Genomic DNA, 23,296 nt, shown 5'->3' with positions numbered 1-23,296 from the left:
GATGCATGTATGATGGGTTTATCATTAAAGTTTTTCGTCATCTCCATTAATTTTTCAAACATCGGAATCGTACTGATTTATTTTCCGGCTTATAAGTTGTATTTTTTTAGATACAGTTTTATTTAAATCTCTTCTTTTCTATTACTTATGTGTCTTTCGGCGTACGCCATTGATTCACACATGCACTATTTTAACTATGCGGCTATTTTTCGCTTGTTTGACCTGCAATCATTATAATTCGAGAGTGCAATGCAATGTGCAATATATTATTGTGTAGACCAGGGGGGGGGGGCAAACTGTGGCCCGCGGGCCGCATGTGGCCCGCCGGGTATTTTTTTGCGGCCCGCCATCATTAATTGTACTTCTGATTACGAATAACTTTTTTATAATTTTTTAAGAAATATTGACAATAGATTAAAATTTGAAGAATTTGTTGTTTCGTAAATGTGTTATCTCAGTAGGTACGTCTTCCTTGCGTCTCGTCTCACACTATGTAACCAATATTTTCGACGTTGAACATCGTGACATATTTAAATACTTTTAACTCCGCGTTGCAAGGAAAAAAAATATATGCCCATGATATGGTAAAAAGTTTGATTGGATTTCAATTAAAACTCAAGTTAATCCTTCGACAAATATCGAATAACAACGTGGACCACTTTCCAACTTTGAAGTTGCTGAATATACCAGAATACAAATTTGAATAATATGGTAAAATTATTAAAGCTCTGAATGACGATTTTTCACAAAGATTTGGTGACTTCCAAAAAATTGAGACAAGTTTAGCAATAGTACGCAATCCATTTTCAATAGATATTGATAGTGTACCGCATGGCCCCCACAAGGGGGGAGCTGACAGGGCTCTAGCCTAGGGGGCCCAGCGTTACGGGTCGACCAGATAAATGAGATAAACACACATCTTAATTTTGCTCTAATAGCAAAAAAAAGTCGCCTGCGGCGCTAGCTTACTTCGAACTTATTACCATTTTAAATCATATAGTTGTTGGGACGTGTTGAGAAATACTGTGTTAAAAAATCGCTAAATTGCACTGAATTTTATTTGACCTCGAACACCATTTGAAAAACAATACTGGAGAGCGTCAGACTGCCTTTAACCATAGCGATAGGTAAGGGGCTCGCCCAAGACCCTGGCTCCGGGACCCGCGTCAAGATGTGGGGGGCATGGTGTACCGACAGAGCTACAACTTAAGATTATTGATCTGCAGTGTGACACTGATTTAAGAGAATTGCATCGTCGTGAAGAAATCTCCAAATTTTACAAGGCCCTTAATTCAGACAAATTCGACCAACTTAAAGATTATGCAAGAAAAATGTTCGTTATTTTTGGATCAACATATATATGTGAACAAACATTTTCGATCATGAACCTCAATAAAAATTCTTTACGATCAAATATCTCCGATGCCCATTTACAAGCAGTTTTGAGAATATCAACTACAAAATTAACACCTGAATTTAAAAAATGTTAAAAAAAAAACAGTTTCGTTCTTCTAATTAATTTTTTTGTAATGTTTATTTTTCGTGATAATAAATAGTGTATATCTAAAAATGGTATTTTACTTGCGGCCCGCCACTCATTTTGAATTCTTGAATTTGGCCCTCCATCCAAAAAGTTTGCCCCCCCCTGGTGTAGACTGTAGACCGTAGAGACAACCGGCGATTGTCGAACGAATGCACACTGCCGCATGCACTATGACGTCATACACATTTGCTCTCTTGGTTTATCCATATAGAAGTAAATACTGTAAGGCAAACCATATCAATGCATGTATTATCATTGATACACAAATACTATTTATTATACAATTATACCACCCACGGTGGCCGCGCGGCATAAGCGTTGGACTATCATGCCGTGGGTCCCAGGTTCGAATCCTGGGTCTGGCAAGTACACATATTGTTTTTCAATATGTGTGTGAGTCAGGGTATGGACCTAATAGGTTGAGCAAGTGGCTGACATCCATTTCTCGTAAAAAAAATCTGTTAATACAAAACCTCTACTCTGTGGAGGCCCATATGATCCTATTAGGATCGGACATGGTCGAAAAAAAAAAAAATACATAATATTATGTGTTATATTCGTCGAATACTAGAATAATAAATTTTGGATCGACCAAAGTAAACGAATCTATCTCGCCTCGTCTTTATTAGCCATAAATCAAACTTTGTAGGAACGTCGCACCGGTGTTGCATATGAAGACCGCGCACATAGGCGCCTATCGACAGTCGTCGTTACCTCTACGTGGATACGTGGAAACGTGGATATGTATGGGATGCGGTGACCGGCGAGCTTCGACTTCTAAACAGGAATGATCAATTCGTAGTGTACATATTATGTGTTATCTGCAACTCAGACGGCGTTCGACTTGCAGGCGGAGTCGCATAAAATTTATTGCAAGCAACGCCTGTTCAAACTAAAATGTTTTATTCCAGCAGTGTGCGAGGTCCATAAGTGTGTTTTGTGAACAACCATTGCGTCACATCGCCGTATTCGACACGTTGCAGACGAGACGAGTTTAGATGTGCGAACCGGACAAATAAAGCTCAGTGTTCATTACAAAATTCCATCACCAATAGGTTATCGAGCAGTAGTGATTCAATACGTACACCTACAGTTTTAAGTCTGGCTGCAATTGCCTTTTTAGATTTTTATGCTAACATAGATATCGACATTTTTTTATAATGACCCTAATAATAATTATTGTACAATATTCACACAAACTATTTCCGGTATCTTACTGAGCTTAACGATCATTAATTATTCAATGATTCTTTCTCTTACCCCTTAATTGTATACAATCACTTAAGCATGGTCCACAGTCTGCATTGAAATAGATAGAGCTAATAATTAATCAGAGAAAAATCAATACTAGGATGATACAATTTATTTCTAAATGGCTAGTATTCAGTGAAGGGGTTTTTTACAGGCTAAGGAGACACTCGATTCGTCAGATTCCAAAAACACAAACATACGCGTTTTTTTCACAATTTTTTTTAGTAGGTATAGAAAATCATCGAAGTTCAAATCGATTATTATTTAATTTTAGTGACGACTTATCGCACATGTTAAATTTCGTAAGGAGGCGTTGATATTTTATTTTTACTGGAAAGTATTAAATTAATTTTGTCGTCTGGCATCCGCGTACTTTAAATCGTCATTATTGAAATTGAAACGCAGGTTCTTCTACACTTACAAAACAAATCAGGAATCATACATACGTCTTTTTATAATATTTAAAAAATACTGTTTTTAAAATGATTTCATAACAATAATATTACATGTTATCCACACAGCATCGGACAGTATATAATATAAACTACTGAACGAACATATTAATAATTTACGGCGTGTAAACTATTTACCGAAATGTAAACGCATTAACATGGCAGGGTGGTATTCAGTGGACCGACGCATTGTGCGGCCGCAATTTTGTGGGGGGCGAAAAGCGTTTATCGCCATTAAATTAAAACTACCCAATCAAGTATGGTGAACAGAGTAACCAGACAATAAATTTGCTTTTTTACTGCGCTGGTTTTCCAACTATGTTTTGTATTATATAAATCAAAAATTGTTTCACAATTATTCCTTATTTTCCTCACTCGTGGTCATGGCGGTTTAATATTGTGATTATTTATAAATGGTGCATGCACGTAATAAGTTTTCAAAAACTTAACTGGAATTTTCGTTTCAGTCTTTTTAATATCTCTAATTCTCATACAATCCTGTTTTAGTACTCGTTCAACATCCAGTGGGTCTATTCTATACTTATCGAACACTAAATTGATAAATAGTATCAAACTTAGGGTAGGTTTGTATCAAAATATTAGCACTTATTGTAACAATTACACGAAACCGGTTTTTATTGTTGCAATAAGTGCGATATTTTAACAGCAGCAAGATAGGTGCTGTTAAAATATAGCACTTATTGCAACAATAAAAACCGGCTTCGTGTAATTGTTACAATAAGTGCTAATATTTTGATACAAACCTTCCCTAAGTTTGATAATATTTTTCACTTTATCACTTTAGCGGTCGATAAGCATAGAATAGACCCACAGGCCATCATGTCTGATTGTGATTTATACGATAATTGTTTGCTAGCCAATCGTTCAACCCTCTTTCATTGTTCTTAAGGCGAATTCTTCACTGAGCCTTTTTTAAAGAGGCACCTAGCGGAAAAATACGAAGCTTGCAATTTGAGACATTTTTTTGATAATTTACACTTTCAACTGTATTAATGAATACATATGTATCTGAAAACATTAAAAATAAAAATATTTTTTATTTTAAGTCAAAGACAAACTTACAATTGTAAAAAATGTAATAAAATGTGAATTTGTTCTATCGGTCCGCACCCTATTATTACATATATTTTATGGTCATATTTATTATTAAAATTTAGTTTATTAAGTTTTCTAAGCATCACCTAAGCGATTTTTGACAAATTCATAGTTTTAATATTTTTTATATCTATTTTAAAAAACATCAATTTTTATAAAAAATATAAATGTGTATAACTTGAAATCCTTTTTATTTATATTAATATAAATATTTTATAAAAATAATTGATTTGATATAAATAAAAAGGATTTCAAGTTATACACATTTATATTTTTTATAAAAATCGATGTTTTTTAAAATAGATATTAAAAATATTAAAACTATGAATTAGTCAAAAATCGCTTAGGTGATGCTTAGAAAACTTAATGAACTAAATTTTAATAATAAATATGACCATAAAATATATGTAATAATAGGGTGCGGACCGATAGAACAAATTCACATTTTATTACATTTTTTACAATTGTAAGTTTGTCTTTGACTTAAAATAAAAAATATTTTTATTTTTAATGTTTTCAGATACATATTTATTCATTAATACAGTTGAAATTGTAAATTATCAAAAAAATGTGTCAAATTGCAAGCTTCGTATTTTTCCGCTAGGTGCCTCTTTAAAAAAGGCTCAGTGAAGAATTCGCCTTAAAGTATATGATCAATAATTTTAAAAGAGACATTTTTTTATTATACTATGCCTGATCCTAAGAATACATATGAACCTATTGGATGGATTCTGAAGTTTACTAATGTAATTGTGGCCGTATCCGTTTATAATTATTCAGTATACAAGACATCGGTGGCGAATACTACATACTAGGCGATTATTTAAAGCCTACCCTCTTAAGACAAATATTTTTTAATTGCATATTGACATATTTATACTAGTAATCACGTGTTTATTAATTAATGTTCTATAAAAATAATTTAATTTTTCCAACGACAGATGTCGTATATGTAGGAATGTATTATACAGATTACAAAACAATCTGCAAAGGTTTAAAAAAATATATATACCACTGTACGCCATCTGTCTTGACGTAAATAAATGTCGGAGTGTAAAGGAATGCTGATATTTTTTCATATGAACCTTACGTCACGTAACCTCAGTAGGTCTATCGAATTGTATGAAATATGGTAGGCTCTATCGCAGAGCCTAAAACCTTCGTGCATAATATTTTTGTCATGACTGCACTTTGTCCAAAATAATTAATAATTTGATAATTTCAAAAATATATCGGTATATGGCGTTTAATCGCGTATTAATAAATTGATAATGAATGTTTTTTTTTTTAATAAAAAAAAATAATTAATAATTTTTATGTGTATAAATGTTTTGAAAAATACGTAATTTAAACTCATCGCTCAATTTTATGTCGTCTGAGCTTTTGAAGTTTCATTGAATTGGTGTGTACCTATTCATTAGTAGTAATATCGTATTATCTTCTTATTTCTCGGAAATATACCTGACATTCCTGACAAGTGTGCTCTTTTTCTCATATCTCCACAGACTACCTCTTCCCAAAAGTCACCCTTCGCCACTGCAATACACATACACTCATTTACTTGATGTAACAATATATTTCCATGAACAGAAATCATAATTTTAGTATGGCAGACAGTTTAAAACCACAATATTCGGTTTCAGTCTATGGATGGTCTCCAAACCCCCTTTCCTTTCAATATCATAGTTAATTTAGCATATTGAAACATATTTTTTAAATTTTTAAACTTATCTCTATTTTCCTTTCACGCATAGATCACAGCATGGAAATTGTAATTTACCTCTTATTCAATTACTAAGTAGTTCAACTTCTATTGTATCAGCACTCTGTTTGAATTCTCAACAGTTCGGGCGAAAGAGGATAATTAATTATCTGAACGAAACCGCACTAAAATCTCAACTTCCTACGACCGTTAAAAGTTATTTTGTGCCAGTGACATAGACTGCCTGTTGGACGAAGGTAAACCATTATACTTAAATTAACGAATACGCACATAAACAACAATCATTTTGTATATAATTTATAATACATATTATGCAGTATGTGTCTATATCGTAGCGCGGGGTAATTTCTGTACCAATCGGAAATAAGTAGGTAAGTCTTGTTTTTAGATTATCATAATTCATAACGTCTAAATCAATTAAGTTATTAATTATTTAACTAAATAGGTAAAATACGACTAAATTATAAAACTATATAGTTATAGTCTATTTGCATAATTAAATAAAATAAAAACAGATTATTGTATAATTAAATATAAAATAACAAAGCTTAAATCGTTCCTCTGAAAAGTTCCTTCTCGTGTAGTTACCTACTTATTCACAGTTGGTAGAGTATATTATGTTTTATAACTTTGCACTCCGGCTTTCGAATGAAAATGATGTAATATATTCTAAAAAAATATTTTTTATATTTATTATCTATTTGTTTTAGTACTACATATTATATTAATACAAGTGAATATCATTTGATTTAATTGTATGCGATGTAATCAGGGAAAGAGCCGTATCAGTGTAGTAAAAGGTGCAAAAAAGTGCAAAGTTATAAAACGTAGGTAATATAGTCTACAGATTTGTTCTATCATTATTCGGCATAACTCTAAAATTCACACAAATATTGATTACGTCTGTAGACTGAATAATTCATATGGTGCAATAGCTCCACCCTACCTGCATCGTAAAGTATTCAACTAATGTGTGCTACCAGTGCTCACGTATGTAAAGTAGCGAGGAAATGTGCGTGTTGGGCATAACGCGAAATACGCGATGTGATAGACGTCGCCAAACTGTCATGATTCCCAAGAAGCACTTCCACAGGGACGCTCTAAAATCCGCTAGATTTACGAACTTACACTTAAGTGGATGTAGGTACGTGGCAGCGAAAAACTAGAAACCGAAAAGTGTGGAGGGAACTAAGTGTGGCTTTCATCCAGCATTGGATCGACCCCGGTTAATGATTATTATAATAATTATGGTCCAATACTAAATTGAGGTGAATAGCGTATACGGCATAAGGCCCGTTTCCGACGGGACACCGGTGTCGCGCTCGATATATGATAGGAGGCCTTTGTATTATGTTAAGGATCGCCCCAGAACTAATGAGTCAATGCATAGTTTCGCGTTATAAATTAGAACATAAAACTGGCTGCGGTCGTAAAAACAAGTGTATCGGCGGCTTGAGAATGTAGCGACCGACGGAAAAGTGTACCGGACACGCATTATCTCTGGGGCGTTCATAAACATAATACAAAGACCCGTTTATTCGAATACAAAGGCTTCCTTATTATATACGAGCGCAACACCGGTGTCCCGTCTGAAACGGGCCTAACTTAGAGCTTTACAGCAGGTTAATTGGTTACAGTTTCACTGGCAGGTCCAGCCGTCAGGGGTTGTTAAAACCACCGATGACGATGATCATGATTAAATTAATATTTTTTTATTTAAGTAACATATTTTTACAATTCAACATAAACGTTAAATTACTCACTTAGTATGGAGTCTTCGACATTGTTTTATGCAGCAGGATACGTTTGAGTTTTATGTAGTCGTAAGTGTTTTATTGTCCGCATAATATCGATAATCTATTTTGCAGTCGCGTAATGTATAAATATATCCCTTTCAATAAATTCAATCCCGCCCGTCGGGGCTGACAGTCCTATGTATACTCTATAAGCGAGTCGTAATGGAAAACAAGGGTCGCCTCCCCCACGCGTGGTCCTGCTTGATTAAATTTGCATGATCGGGACCTCAGACAAGAGCAAGGGATACGTGCGGGGGTGCGATACTTTAACTTGCATATTTATTTATTTCTTACTAACATTTCGTGAGGCTTTTTCAACCTAGTGTGACGGCGTTGATTCCCCATAAATATCAATAAATAACCGTGCACAATTTTTATTTTTTTTATCATTTAAAAAAATTCTCATGACAGGAATAAATACTCGTAATCGAATATCATTTAGAAAATTAATACTGTTGACTCGGGATATATAACGGAATTTAAATTATAATTTTACCATTTGAGTATTTTTGGCGATCCGGGTTTCGTCTTTAGGCATTTTCAGGTAGTATACACACCAATGGCGAAGGGTGGAGGTAGGCTGTTAAGATCCACCATAAATGGTGCACACTAAACTTTGTCAGTCATACGTATTTGTTTTCATTGAAATAAGACTACAATTTACAGATGGTGTTGGTTGGATTTTAAATTTCAATTAAACCCTGCGAAACCAAGCTATAATAGATAATAAGTAGTTAAAAAAAATACTCGTCTATCTATAAAATATATAAAATTATACAATTAAATCACACATAACTTTGAATATTTTATAGATTGACTAATATTTTTATCTATTATAGTTTGGTTAGGCAGGGCTTAATGAATTTAGAAAAATGAACTAACGATATGTGTAATATTATTTATTCTTAATCCAACGAAAACAATTAGTACGAATGAAAAAGTGTGCACAATTTTGTCGTATCGCGTAAAATATACCAAAACTATTATGGATTTTTTTAGGCGGGGCTTAATTGATTTTTAAAAACTAACCAATACCATCTATAAATTACAGTCTTAATCCAACAAAAACAAATACATATGACTAACAAAGTGTAATGTACACTATGCATGGCGGATCGTAACAGCCTACCTCCACCTTTTGCTATTGATACACACTGACCAACGACAAATGCACACTGAACTGAATACGGTTAATTCCCGTTTATATAATAAAATAAAGAAACATGACTAGATCATTACTAACCAAAACAACAAGTTTAAAATCTAGTGTTCGAAATTTGAAGTGTTTGGACATATCGTAGCACTAGATAGGGGGTCTAGGACGATTTGGCACCGGACAACTGGACGCCACGGATTTCGAAAATAAATAGACGTTAGGTACGTATAGGTACTTTTAAAAAAAATATCCAATATTATTATTTATACTTCAATGATTATATTATGATTTAATAGTTAGTAAGAATGTAAATATGCAGACGTAAACAATGATTTAATCGTGCATATGTTTAAGTTCCAACGAAAAAAGAGTTTTTTTATTGTATATAAAGCCTTAGGCATGGTAATTCTCAATCCGCGATAAAGAATACATTATGTTGAGAGTAAAATGAATTCAAACTACTAAGTAGTAGATAGAAACTGATTAAAATACCTCGTCTACATGTGTCTACGACAGTGCGGCGTCCAATTGTCCGGAGGCCAGTCGTCCCATTCCCCTAGATAGGTACTCACTGCTAATATATTTAGAAAGCCTATTAACATGCAATTATTTGCTATTATTTGAAATAGGTAAAGTGTTGGAACTTAATAAAATATGTAGGTATGTAATGGACGAGATTCAAAACCTAAATTAAATCGTTAAATCGACGTAACATCACAATGTAATGTGATAATCAAAATAGAATGACGAATACGAAAGTAATAATGTAGTGAGGCAACATTGCGTTCCGTAATCATATTATTTGCAAATTTCTTCATATTTCGCAAAACCCTGATCGTTATTAAAATATTTTATAATTGGTTAAAATAAATTTTAAATAATTTAACGATGGAGTCTGTGGTCAATTGCATAAATTGACACGTTCGTGGATACAGCATATCTAGTGTCTAATTTGCCTATTTTTGTATTGAAAAGTTCCGTATGAAACTAAGATGGCGCCTGTTTATATAAGAAAATATTATACCTATCTACAATAAAATAGTTAATACGACATCTTGCATATTCGGTCCCGATTGCGTTTATATATAATATGACACCGTCGACTCTAGTCGAAAACTTACCTAAAAAAGAAGTTACAAAGGCGCCGAGTGTCATAAAAATATAATGCCCTTCGCCGAGCATTTGAAAAGTCACAATATCTCCCCCATGCATTCGTCACTAAAACAACCCTCCAGGCCTTACTCTTTTTTTACTGCGTTATAAAGGGATATATTTTCCATTTGAGTTTTTGGCGCTGCGGGGACTACGGGTCTACGCATCTACGCCGCTACGGAGCTCTACGAGGCTACGTGCTGTGACGTCACATCTGCCTGAGGTGTCGTAGATAGCGCGCAGTGGCCCTTAAATATAGACTATAACATTTGTAATGTGGTATACTTGCTTTTTAGATGCGTGAAATCTTACAAACTCTAATTTTACATTGCATGTTTAATTAAATTTAATCCGTATTTTTGTCAATATAATAATAGAAACGAACAATGTTTAAACCATTTGAGTGAACACTGAACACATACCGTCAACTATGTGTTATCTTTTTGGTGGTAAAGACTACTTTGAATTCAAATAATCCAAACCCCTTTTATTCAAAATTTAAAGAAGTATATTAATTATTGTTTATTATGATAATCAAAGCCAAACAGAAATGTTATTGCAGGCGACATTTTAGATACGAAAATATAGTGAAAGAAAATCTGAATTTAATATGTATGCAATTTCGACCACGGCTACTCTGAAATGGTTCTGTGGGTTGCCAGACACCAACGATCCATATGTTGGATTTCAATAATATTCTATATACTTAATAGCATAAATAATCTTTCACTGACGCTTTATAAAAATGTATTGTAAATCATGGACAGGAATTTAAACTCAGTATTCTCTATTTTGTACATATTGTCTATAATCTGCCTGCTAAATTCCACTGAGGAAAACACAGTTTTTTTTTGTATTTGTAACTATTATTATTAATATTTTCAAATTTGGATCTTACAGTCACATTTAATTAATTATTTTTTTTTGTTTTGTTTCAGGTACTGATGTGATCAACTTATCGACTCGTCTACGCTCTGTTTCTTACACAAGATGCGAACAATGGAATCGGTAAATCGAATGCTCAGTTAAATAATTCGACTTGTTTACACTGTTTTTAATTCATTTTATCATTTTTTTTGTTACTTGTTCGTCTTTCAGTTGCCTTCTTAGTTGAATCTAGTGAATATTTACGCTTTATTTAGTTTACGGAACCAACATTGTATAGATTTCAATATAAAACAATTGTATCTAAGCCATTACATTACATCCTACATATGTATATATTAGCAGTTCGACAATGTTTTATTGACAAAGTTTTGCCTGCATTGATCGGAATCGTCAAAAACAAATCGATCTATCTGTACAATTTATCAATATAAAATACCAAATAAACTAAGTACATCAGTTCCGTTTCTCAGTAGTGCAAATACATTATTATTAAGTACTGGACTATAATACTAATCGTAATACGTAACTATGGCAACCAAATCTGTTCGCAAACCCTGCGTAGTTTCAAAACTTTACTAGATTTCCTTGTATTAATTAATTAATAGCTGAAGTTCTACGCTTCGCTTCATTGATCGATATACGTTTATCTTACTCAACAAAACAACAATAATTATATCCTTCGATATTAAAATATCTATATTTAGACATACACGTGAATACGAAAATAATTCTGCTAGTCAAAACTAAAGTCAAACAAAAGAAATTAAAATCGAATCCAAAATATGCTAACTTTATGTCGTGAAAATTCAACATTAGAATTGACGCGAAAGATAATTTGAACAAACAAACGTTTTATTGTTTATAATATAATGTGGATGTCAGTTGAGGCCAAGTAAGAACAATGAATCAAAGAAATATATATTGACTTTTGTATAAGTATATATTATATAAATATGTAATCAAATATATTACTTTTTCCACATAATTTAAAAACGATCAGAAACGTCTTCGTCTACTTAAATATACCATTAACAGATATGAAAAATAAATTCTTACAGCTATTTATTTATAATATCAATTAGATAAAAAAATATCTAGTGAAAACTGTAATGAAATGCGATATTCTAAGAAAATTCCTGGTCTAAAAATAATAGGTAGACACTTGAGGCTAAAAAATGAGTCAATAGGTAATTAAATCTAAATTATTGTCATAACAAGTTCAATTGATCAAAAGTCTTGTACATATAGGAAAAATCCATTAATTATCGATAACAAGATTTATATGTAAAAACCAATTATAAAATAGGCTCCAATTATAATATTAAATTGACATTCTTAAGGGTGGGTATATTTAAGTTTATTTTAATTAATACAATGTCTCTCTGTCATGAATTGACAATTGACACCAATAAAGTAGTTTTCCTATGTAATAATACCATTATTTATTCACATCTTTTATTATCTTCTGGGGTAGTAATCATTAAATAGTGTACCTTCTCCGAAAACGATTGGCTACATTTTCTCTGACAATGTATACAACAACTTAGTTTGGAAGCAGTGGCGTAGCATTAGAGTAAGAGAGTCGATGCAAAGCCATCCCGAAACTGTGTTGCCACATAAAATTTGCATGATTGCGCAATTGGAGTTTTCGCCAGTGCGGGCGCGTGACATCCCTCCTCGGGGACTGGCGGCCGCTGCATGCTGACGTCACTTCGCCATAAGCAGGCCTAAATTAATCCCACGAGTGTACGGAATCCTGCTGCAATCGGCGCTGCTGGGTCGCTTGAGAATTATGCGAACGAGCCCATTTAAAATTATATTTTAGAAATTCATGTCAGAATTAAAAAATAGGTGCATCAAAAATTATTTCAAATAAGTAAAACAGAGTACATCCGCCGCTTACAAGTTATAGTTATCACTGCTACCCATTCAAATGCAGAAACCTCACAGAAGTCGGCACGGCGAGGTTGTGAATTCGCCATAGCATTGTCCGTCTTGAAATATGTGCTGTTAATTATCTTGGAGAGTAGATCGACGCAATGTTTTTTTCTACATTTACAATATCTGGAATCCAACCATTAAAAATCGATCGCTAAGATTTCAGATCGATTGAACGAAAGTGGAGATAAAATAAAATGCCTGCAATCAAACACTTCTAGTGTACTCTGTAGGTGTAGCATTTTGGTGAGCTGGTTAAGCTGGTCACAAAACTAACACCAGCACCGTCCCCACTATATTTTATGGCTTTGCGGCTAAAGGTCACATGACGTGTCCACAGTAAAAAATAAACGTTCAAAAACTGTCATACAGGTATGTATGTAGTGATTGCGTATGTCGTGAACACAAAATTTAATGTAGAAGTTTAGCTGTACTGATCGATTCAGAGATGAGTCAGATTCTGCGGAGATATTTTACCATAAGTGAGGTTCTGGTGTGGAGAATCAGGTACATATAATGATGATTCGTGCAAATATTTGACACATTCCACCTTCATAAAAATGGCCAAATTGGACAGGTCATGTCCAGCGCATGCCAGAGACACGGGTAGGTACTAAAATATAACCTCGTTGAGCCCCAAGAGAAAAGAAACCAGTCAGGGAAGGCCACCGATGTACTGCGAGGAGGGGAAGATCAAGAGGCTTACACAATGACTGAGGACAAGACTTGAGTTGAGCTGTAGTGCCACCGGAAGAAGAAGTCATGTAGTTTAATATAATGTTGTATACTTAACTCAAGTTAACAAGATGAAGTAAACTTCGACGATTTTATAGTTTTGTCTTAGGTATGATCGGACCGTTAAATCGGTCTTAAATTTTTTAATGATGCAGTCATATCTTAAAACAGTAACCCAAGTCTCGGACGTATTATATGGTATCTTTTACACCCTTCGCCCTACGCATTAACAAATGAAGTTCTACGCAAACACCAGTTCAATCTATTATCGAACAAGCAGCTAGCTATATCCACCATCGCCCGATTCATCCTCACACCCTGCATATGGTTACATGTAAATTGTACGTAAAACATTTTACCGTGGGACAGTTCGCCGTGAGCTCTCTATCGGAAAGAGATGACTATATACTATACGGTATGAACATTAATTCAATAATTTTCATAGCTGATTTTGGCAAATTTCATAAATTCAAGAATGAAAACCTAACATAACCTAACAAATAATCCAGTATATAGTATCCAGTAATACAGCCGAGCTATTTTCAAAAATTGTTTGCTGCTGGCTTCCTGTGTAAACAGTAAAAAGTGTAAACCGACAAGAACCGTGTTTTATTTAGACATGAATTTTATGTCGGTACATACTATACGACCCAAAGGGGTTGAACGGTCTTTAAATATACGGCCATATATTTCCGATACAACATTTCACGTTGAAGTGTAATACGGCGAGCTGCATACGCACATGTTTCAGGACACGCCTGCATATGGCTATTATTATAAAGATGTACCAAGTAATTTTCAGGGAATATTAGGAACTCTTTACATATACATAACATTTTGATGAATACGTATAATTTCTTTTACCATTTCGTTTAATAAAAGATAGTTTTCCAATTATTTATGTATAGGTAAATTATCACAGGCTACATATATATCTATATACTCGCACTCTGCTAGTTTGAATACAATTTATATCTTCCAAGTAAGTACGATTAAAACGTACTAATTCATGAAAAAAATACATACATATTTAAAATAGTATAAATAAGCGTAGGACAATACAATTAATAAGTTATTAAAAATAATACTTGGAATATACACGATTTTGCACAAAACAGTAAACAAATCCCTTAATTGACACTGGTAGTAACATCGCTTCTTTCTTTTTGGAAATATACTTATGTATATTTTAACATATTACGTTGAAACACATAAATAATATCGTTCTTTGTTCGTCATATTGTATTCTGTAATATTTTCTAAAAGCTTTTTTTTTTCAAATCAAAACCTTTATCTTTGGCAGCGTATTCCAAGTATATAGGTATTGTGTTCTTGCTTTTATCTTGGTTTGCCTGACTAATAGAATTCTACTTTCATATAAGTAGACCTAAAGAAAAAATGGTTAATCCCTACAGACGTCACTAAGGATTAAAGATGCGCAGTTCTTTGAACATGCTTTTGTCTTTATCTTCTAAAAGCAAGCGACCTAAGTATATGTACATGCTATGCTGATATTGACATTTTTTTTCATTGTATTTTTTATCACTGGAAGGTCAAGCGTTCAATGTCACGAGCATACTTAGCTCAAACTCCACCCCTTGTTTGTTAGTTTTTGTGGCGTCGGATTTTTTCTCGGCTTTATTTTAACACGTCTGTATTATTTTATTATATTTGATTAATACTAAGCCTCTTCATAATGTGATAGAAAATACACGATACGTATAATTAATCATTTAAATATATTAATATATAATTAATACTATCGACCGAAGGTACTTGATGGAATTTGAATTTAAATTCTAATGGATTTAAGTTTTTTAATATTCCATTTGAGTATTCAACTGGAGTACTCAAATGGAATAGTACAAAACTTAAATCCGTTAGAATTTATATTCATATATAATTTGAAAATACATCAGAGAAATATATAACCACTTGTAAAAAATTATTTTGAAGCCCATCAAATTAACCTACAACACTATAAATAATATTATTAGTGAAGAATGATAAACACACTCATAGAGAAATAACAATATATTGAAATTTATTTTCGTACCCCGATTTTAAAAAGATATTCGTGAAATTTTAATTTCAATCTATTCATGAATAAAATCTAAGTAGTGTTTTTTTTAAAGATGTTTATACAGTTTTCTGATGTGCTTTCAAATTTTGTATGTACAATAAAGAATATTGCATTCATATGTATTGTGAATTATTCGTTGAATAAAAAAATAGTTTAAATTTAATATTAAATATACCTATTAATTCATCAATAAAATCTAAGTACCTACTGTTTTTAAAGATGTTTTATATATTTTTCTGATGTGCTTTCAAAGTATGTACAATAAAGAATGTTGCATTCATATATCTTGTGAATTATTCGTTGAATAAAAAAAAAGTTTAAATTGAATATTAAATATACCTATTAATTCATCAATAAAATCTAAGTACCTACTGTTTTTAAAGATGTTTTATATATTTTTCTGATGTGCTTTCAAAGTATGTACAATAAAGAATGTTGCATTCATATATCTTGTGAATTATTCGTTGAATAAAAAAATAGTTTAAATTGAATATTAAATATACCTATTATTTAATAAAAAAAAATGTAAAAAGCAATGAGATTTGATTTTTTCGCTGCTCTGTGGAGACGCACTGTGCATAGTAATTTCCAGTTTTTACTTAATACCAATACGCCTACCAATTAACGGCCCTGACTTCCCTATAAAACTGGTATACACTGTCATTCATTTTCTCACATACAATGTTAGACTTAACTCCGAAATCATGAAAATTTGCTATAAAAATATAATAAATGCTATTATGTATTCATTGTATTCCAAGCGTTACATATTTCGGGTTTATTAAACGTCAAAAATAACAACGCTTCCGCCAGACGTGTTAATTAGATAAGCCCTCGAACTGTCAAAATTCGTAAGAGCGAGCTCGTACGACGGGCGAATCATGTGTACCAACTTAAAGAGTCGCCTATCGCCTTGTTACCAGTTGCTTTACACACCGAATACAAAATACCGTAAAAAATGTTTAAATCCAGAAAAAAAATCGAAAACGTTATACGTAGTTCAAAATGCTTATATATACAAACGAAATAGGGATATTAATTATAAGTAAAATTTCCCATGTTGGAACTAGTTAGAATGGTATAAGTGTTTAACTACAGTTAAGAAAACATCCCGTTTTGATATTTTGACCAATAACTACATTTTGGTGTAAAATTGAAATGCTTGATAATGACATGGTAAATAAGATTTTTTTGATCATGTCTGATCATAAAAAAGATCATATGGGCCTGTACGGAGGTTTGTATCAACAGATTTTTGTTTTTACAAGAAATTGATGTTAGCCACTTGTTCAACCTAATGGATCCATACTTTGATTCCGAACACACTCGAAAAACAATATGTGTACAATTTTGCCAGACCCAGTATTCGAACCGGGGATCCACGACATTATAAGCCCACGCGTTAGCCGCTCAGCCATCGTGGGCGTAAGAAATGGAATTCTAAAAATATTTCAATCGGAACACCCCAACTTTGCGTAAACCCCCTTTCTAACCAGCACCTCAATTATAAAAAGTCAATGGCGGTAGCGGGTGTAATCGACTCCAGATTTATTTCGAACTAATAATTGTAGTTCACTATAATTTTCGATTATTGTTTGTAAGAAGTTTAGTTTTAGTTTTTAATATAAGAATTATTATGTTCAAACCAATTCAACCGTACTGCATTTTAACTGTGCGATACCTATAGAAACGTTTTAAATAATTTTAGCATTTATTCGCGTGTTTTGGCTTCATTAATTTCCCTATCCCATTGATTAGTTTCATGCCACTGCAAATTAGAGCTTTGGGGTGGTTCAACTGGAGGGGGAAACCAATCCTCCGTTTAGTCGCAAAACTTTTAATTAGCTCTATCGTTTTAACTCCCGCTGTTCCACAAAAGGAAGGAATGTTCCATTGTTAATGGAGCAAATTTATTCAGGACGCCACTGTATTTGGCATAGGCACCGGATTCAGGTGTAATTATCTGTCGGTTTTCTGAGCATTTTGTTGCATGTTTTATTGATAACCTCCCTTCCTACCTGACATAGTAAATTCACGCTACTGAAACATTTGTCTATGCATTCAGATTGTTGTCCAATTATTAAAAGAATCAAGTACCTACTGATACTGAAATCTGCAGAATGCAGCTATTTCTGAATATAATCTCTGAAATTTATTCAATATTCCTGTGGTGTTAATGATTTTTGAAATAAATATTTTATTAATTAACAAGGCATAAACGGACTAACTGAATTGTATGTTGAGTATTAGATTTTTATCACCACTGATATCATTCGGCCAATCCACATTTCTTTCTTGCATGGTGACTTTAAATTAAACTGTGTGATTATTGAACTATTGATTCCCAAACAGGTTCCGTAAGCATTTGCAAAAGCTTCCAAAAAGATGCAACTTATCATGTTTTTTCATAATTAAATGAAACTATTTAAATAATCAAAAATCTCGCGTGACTTATTAGTTATCACTAAAATAATGAATCATTTTGAAATGTTTAACACATTTTCATTGGAAATGTGATTGTCTCACGTGTAGGTACTCAAATGGCTCAAATGAATACAAATGGGGCTTGACAGAGTTCTCACTTTGCGAATGCGAGATTCAAACAACGAAGCACATCGTGGACATCATGCAACATGTTTGCCTTTCAACCATACACCTAGCCTAGCTGAAACTGAATTAATGCCTTGCCGGTTCCTCAGTGATTTTGTTTATAATTTTCGTGTTTTTTTTCATACATAATTTCGTCTCTGTTCTGGCAGAACACACTAACTGGAGAAGTTAGACTAGTTTTGAGTAATTTGACTTAGAAGTTGTTAAAATGTTTGAAATGGTCTATCATGTGAGTTTATTAAGTAATCGTAAAAAGGATGACTTTAAAATAAAAACTGTTTATTTATTAAGAAGGTTTCCAGACGATAAAGTTTGAAATAAGGAACATTTTGTTATAACTAACTCATTATGTAATTTTTTCGAATTAGTGTCTTCTGCCAGAATAGTGACGATTTAATCTAGTGCTTATATATATTTTCATAGGTGTTTTCAAAGTTTGTTCTATAAATAATTGGTCGTTGAATAAAAAAAAATAGTTCATTTGTATATCAGTAAATAATCAACTTCAAGTCCGTCAAGTATGACTGTATGATTTTTCAGCGTACGCTACCTCCCTCTAGCAGGCACTACTCGCCACTGCCATAATATATTAATATAAGGCTGTATCTAATTAGCTTTCATACAATCTACACAGCTTAAATACAGTTACCTCAATGTTTATCCACGTTAAACTGCAATCCATTTCTAGAAATTTGCAATTCGCATCGTTACCTGAAATATATGTTCTATTTTCACCGATTCAAAAGATCCAACCACAAAATTCTGGCTCGGTTCCGATAAATAATATCGTTCCCGGAACGTCGTTGAACGGTGCCGTTCCAATTCGCTTGGTCAATTTTTCCATCCTTATAAAAACAATCTCGGATCTATGGGTAGTACACATAACATTTATCGTGATTAAAATTATCCTATAAAATTAATAAATAATAATTAGTAATGTTTTAGTAATTAGTAGTCAGTCGCGAATATTCCATATTAAGTATTTCACATTTACTTTGACGTGTACAATATAAAAAAAATCTAAATAGGGTACGTACGTTTATTTATTTATTACATATTCATCGGTAATTAATGAAATTACAACGCGAAAAACTAGTGCCACCTTTAAATACCGTTAGATTATTGTGTCTGTAATCGTAACCAATGTTTGTATGCAGAAATATTGACGATCATTAATTCATATACAAACTAAACATATTCCATGTACCTATTCTGAAATAAATTATCGAGTTGAGCCGCATATAATAGAGGAAATGCCGCGTGTTTCCTGCTGTGTACCGCAGTTATACTCTAATCAGTATAACCCATTGGTCACTCTCCAAATGTGTTTTATTGTTCTCCGTTGAACAGTTAGTATTCGCCACTGCTGTTAATTCTTGCTAGAAAGACATTCCATTCAAGTTATCATGAAAAGGTTGCGGTAAAAAATATTTTTTGCATTTGGCGTTTTGTATATTAATCTGAACGATTAAATAAATGTAACATATCATTATGTATTGCGTATCTTATGTAGGTAGGGTAAGAGGTACAATCGTGGGCCACCCTCCAGTGATGGGCCACTCAGCAGTAAAACACAAAAAATAGGTATTTAAAAACCTAAGTTATGGGTATTGGTTCCTATATGTGACTCACAACATCATATACTTCGGTTCTAGCACATTATTTCCTGTATAGGTAGCAGGACTGACCCTATAAGTGACCATGTTGTATACCAAGTCACACGTTTTGCATTTTGTCTGACAATTGCTTATCTTTTTGTTAAGGAAATAACATACTTTGGAAGGTAAGATCTCTTTAACTATATTACTAATTATACTTTTTATTTAATAATCGTTATGCTGGATATTCAAACATATAATTATGTTAAGTCTACGACAATTTTAAATTAAAATGACACATCTAGCTGGGTGGCCATTTACTGCACTAAATATATATAGCAGTTGTATGATGGGCCGGGCTGGCCCATGACTGAAAAAATGGTTTTTTACTTTTAGTTAACTTTTTTATGCTAAATACAATATTTATAACGCACTATGGTACCTGCCGTTTTTATTTTTATGTTATTTTAATTTTAGACAGTCGTTGGCCACGTGGACGATCACTGAATTTGTACTGGCCGATCACTGTATTTAGAAACATTTAACTTCCCATTTCTTTCAGAATATCAAAATACTGAATAATTTAAGTTTAAATATGATGTTAAAACAATAGATGATGCTGTTGCATACTTTTATAAAAATGGGGGATCACTATGTGAAGTTGCAAAAAAAAAAATCGGAGTGCCACAATACACAATACATTGGAAATATTTTCTATCCGAATCTGGTTACTCTGTGAATAGAGTTTCCTATATTATTTATCGAAAGGCATAAGTCACATCTTATCTACCAAGTTAGTGAGCTTTGTCTAAAATTTTATTTGAAATACATCTTATAGCACTATAATCCTAATGCATCTAGGATTCTTCAGCCTATAGATATAACTGTTTTCCCTCCAGTTAAAGCTGCAAAATATCGCAAAATTCTGTTTTCATCCTTAAAGATTTAACGAATGTAGTGGGCAATTAAACAGAAGAAAAGCTTAAAAATATTCAAAATACTAGCTGAGGTAAACAGATAAAACATTTTTATACCATACTTACCGATTGCGGAAAAACTTAATCAAATTAAGTCATTATCTGACAACAGCAAGAGCATAGAAAATATAACCCAATTAAATGTATCTAACGTGTCAGTGCCGTCAGAGAATGCAACATGGAAATAGATACTGAACGCATGGAAGAAATAAATGAACATATGGTTAATATATCTACAGTTCTAATTCAAACATTATCATGGCCTCAGATACCAAAAATAAACGATAAACAAGTTTAACAAAGAGTTCCATTCGCCATCACTTCGCAAAAATATAGAGATATTTAAGATCAAAAAATGGAAAACAAGAAAAGTGCAGAGGAAGATAAAAAGAATAAAGTCTTAGAAAATTATCGACCTATCTGTTGAATACTTCATCACCTGAGTCACTAAATAAAACATCAATCTCATTGAGAACATGGACCTGCTGAGATTTGTGAAACGCAATTTGAATGGAAGCTATCTTTTTTTCAGTGTAAAAAGATAGCTTCCATTCAAATTGCGTTCCAAAATCTCAGCAGGTCCATGTCTCAATTGAGATTGATGTTTTATTTAGTGACTCAGGTGATGAAGTATTCAACAGATAGGTCGATAATTTTCTAAGACTTTAGAATACACTCTCTGTCACTCTATCCTCTTTTATTACATCAACGGTGAGATAAAGGAGTATGTTTGTTGATTATATCATAAGATTAGACACGTTGATTCATTATTTTATTGAAAATTATGCCTTAGTTGTTTAATTTATGCAGAAAAAGACGGGTGGCCCATCACTGTCTGGAAAGTGGCCGATCACTATCTGAGCGTGGCCCATCACTGTACTTTTTGCGATTTTTTTTTCATTTATATTTTTTGTAATAACCATGTTTGGTATTATAAAATATGTACACATATATATCAATATACATGCTTTGTGAACACGAAAAAAAATTGCATTTCAATAAAACCGCATTAATAGGCTTGTTCTGACCAATCAAAGCAAGCCATTCGCTTAACTGGCCCATCATTGTACCTCTTACCCTATATATTACTATTATTTGCCTTTCCTTTTATATTTGTCTTATAAAAACAAATTTCATAGGGACTTACTTTTTTATAATAATGCTACTGTCTAGACTTTTTTTTTTATTTTGGGTAAATCCAGCATTTTTTTCTGTCAATTAGCTTATTATCTTACGTCTTACCATATTCGACATATTTTTGTCAGCAATAGATGCCAACACGGGTTCTACGTAGACCCAAGTTAATGATGACACTTGATGCAGAAAGATTTGTTTTTTTTTTTATAATCTAACGAAGAAATAATTAAAAAATATATTCGAATGTGTCACAAATCGTATTCACAAACCTTTTCTGGACTTGATCACTATTTTGGGTTTGGTTTCTTACTTAACTAGAAATTTTCATTTCAGCAATGCGTCATTCTATGGCGAACTAATTCAAAACAGTCTTATTTTCTTTAAAAATCAAGAGTTTCCAAATTTCCGTATGTGTATGTCAATTGTATTTTTAAATTGTTAAAATTCTGTCTAATTATACAGCTTTTCTGCGTTTTGGTAGCTATGCGTAAATTCTGTGTTTTATATACAATATAATTAATTGCTATAGTTTGATATATTTTATGTGTATTTAATAATGAACATAAACATTAAAATTTCCTACATATTAGATTTCATCGTTAAGCAATGTAGATATAATGCAAGTTATCTCATTGTATAAAATCCCTTTTTAATTAACTACAAAAAATATTCATTAAATCATGCAATGAAATTCATGCCAAGCTTAATTAAATTCTTTATTTTAAATAAATATAATTTGCACTATTTTCTTATATTATATTATGTATATAACTAATAATGCGCGTGGACATTTTGTAGTCATGGTTACGTACAAATCAAAATTAATTGTTGAGATCCCGTTCTCTCTTGTGTAAAATCCCTTTTTAATTAACTACAAAAATCCGTATCGAATCATGCAAGTCTAGATCATGGTTGGGTTAATGTAATTGCACTTTTTTTATTTATAATTCTTGTGAATATATTATTTGCGGAAATTTCTCCGAAGTTACGGCAAATCGTAGTTTATTTTCAACCTGAGAAATAAACGTTTACATTTCTGTGAAAGTTTATTTTTATATTTTCTCTGCTATTCATTGCCTATACACAGTTTACAGTACTCGTAGATACGTATATCTACATGATATAATATATTAGAGATGCT

General features: G+C 32.5%; 1 protein-coding gene across 2 annotated transcripts in view; it reads left to right on the top strand.

Annotated features, from left to right (window-relative positions):
• Positions 1-23,296, top strand: part of UBL3 (ubiquitin like 3) — a 429,818-nt gene that overhangs the window by 371,169 nt on the left and 35,353 nt on the right. The window contains exon 2 of one of the 2 annotated variants that reach the window (XM_085960848.1): positions 11,128-11,197. The exons of the other annotated variant lie outside the window; for it this stretch is intronic. Coding sequence (XP_085816974.1) covers positions 11,180-11,197 — 18 coding nt within the window. The 5' untranslated portion in view covers positions 11,128-11,179. The remainder of the gene's footprint in view (positions 1-11,127; positions 11,198-23,296) is intronic. 2 annotated transcript variants of the gene reach the window in all.

This window comes from Rhyacophila brunnea, unplaced genomic scaffold (genome assembly GCF_057557595.1).
Source record: "Rhyacophila brunnea isolate RB1 unplaced genomic scaffold, BYU_Rbru_1.0 scaffold_12, whole genome shotgun sequence".
Classification (NCBI taxonomy): domain Eukaryota; kingdom Metazoa; phylum Arthropoda; class Insecta; order Trichoptera; family Rhyacophilidae; genus Rhyacophila; species Rhyacophila brunnea.
Note: the sequence above shows the minus strand (reverse complement) of the source record. Positions and strands in the feature narration are given on the sequence as shown.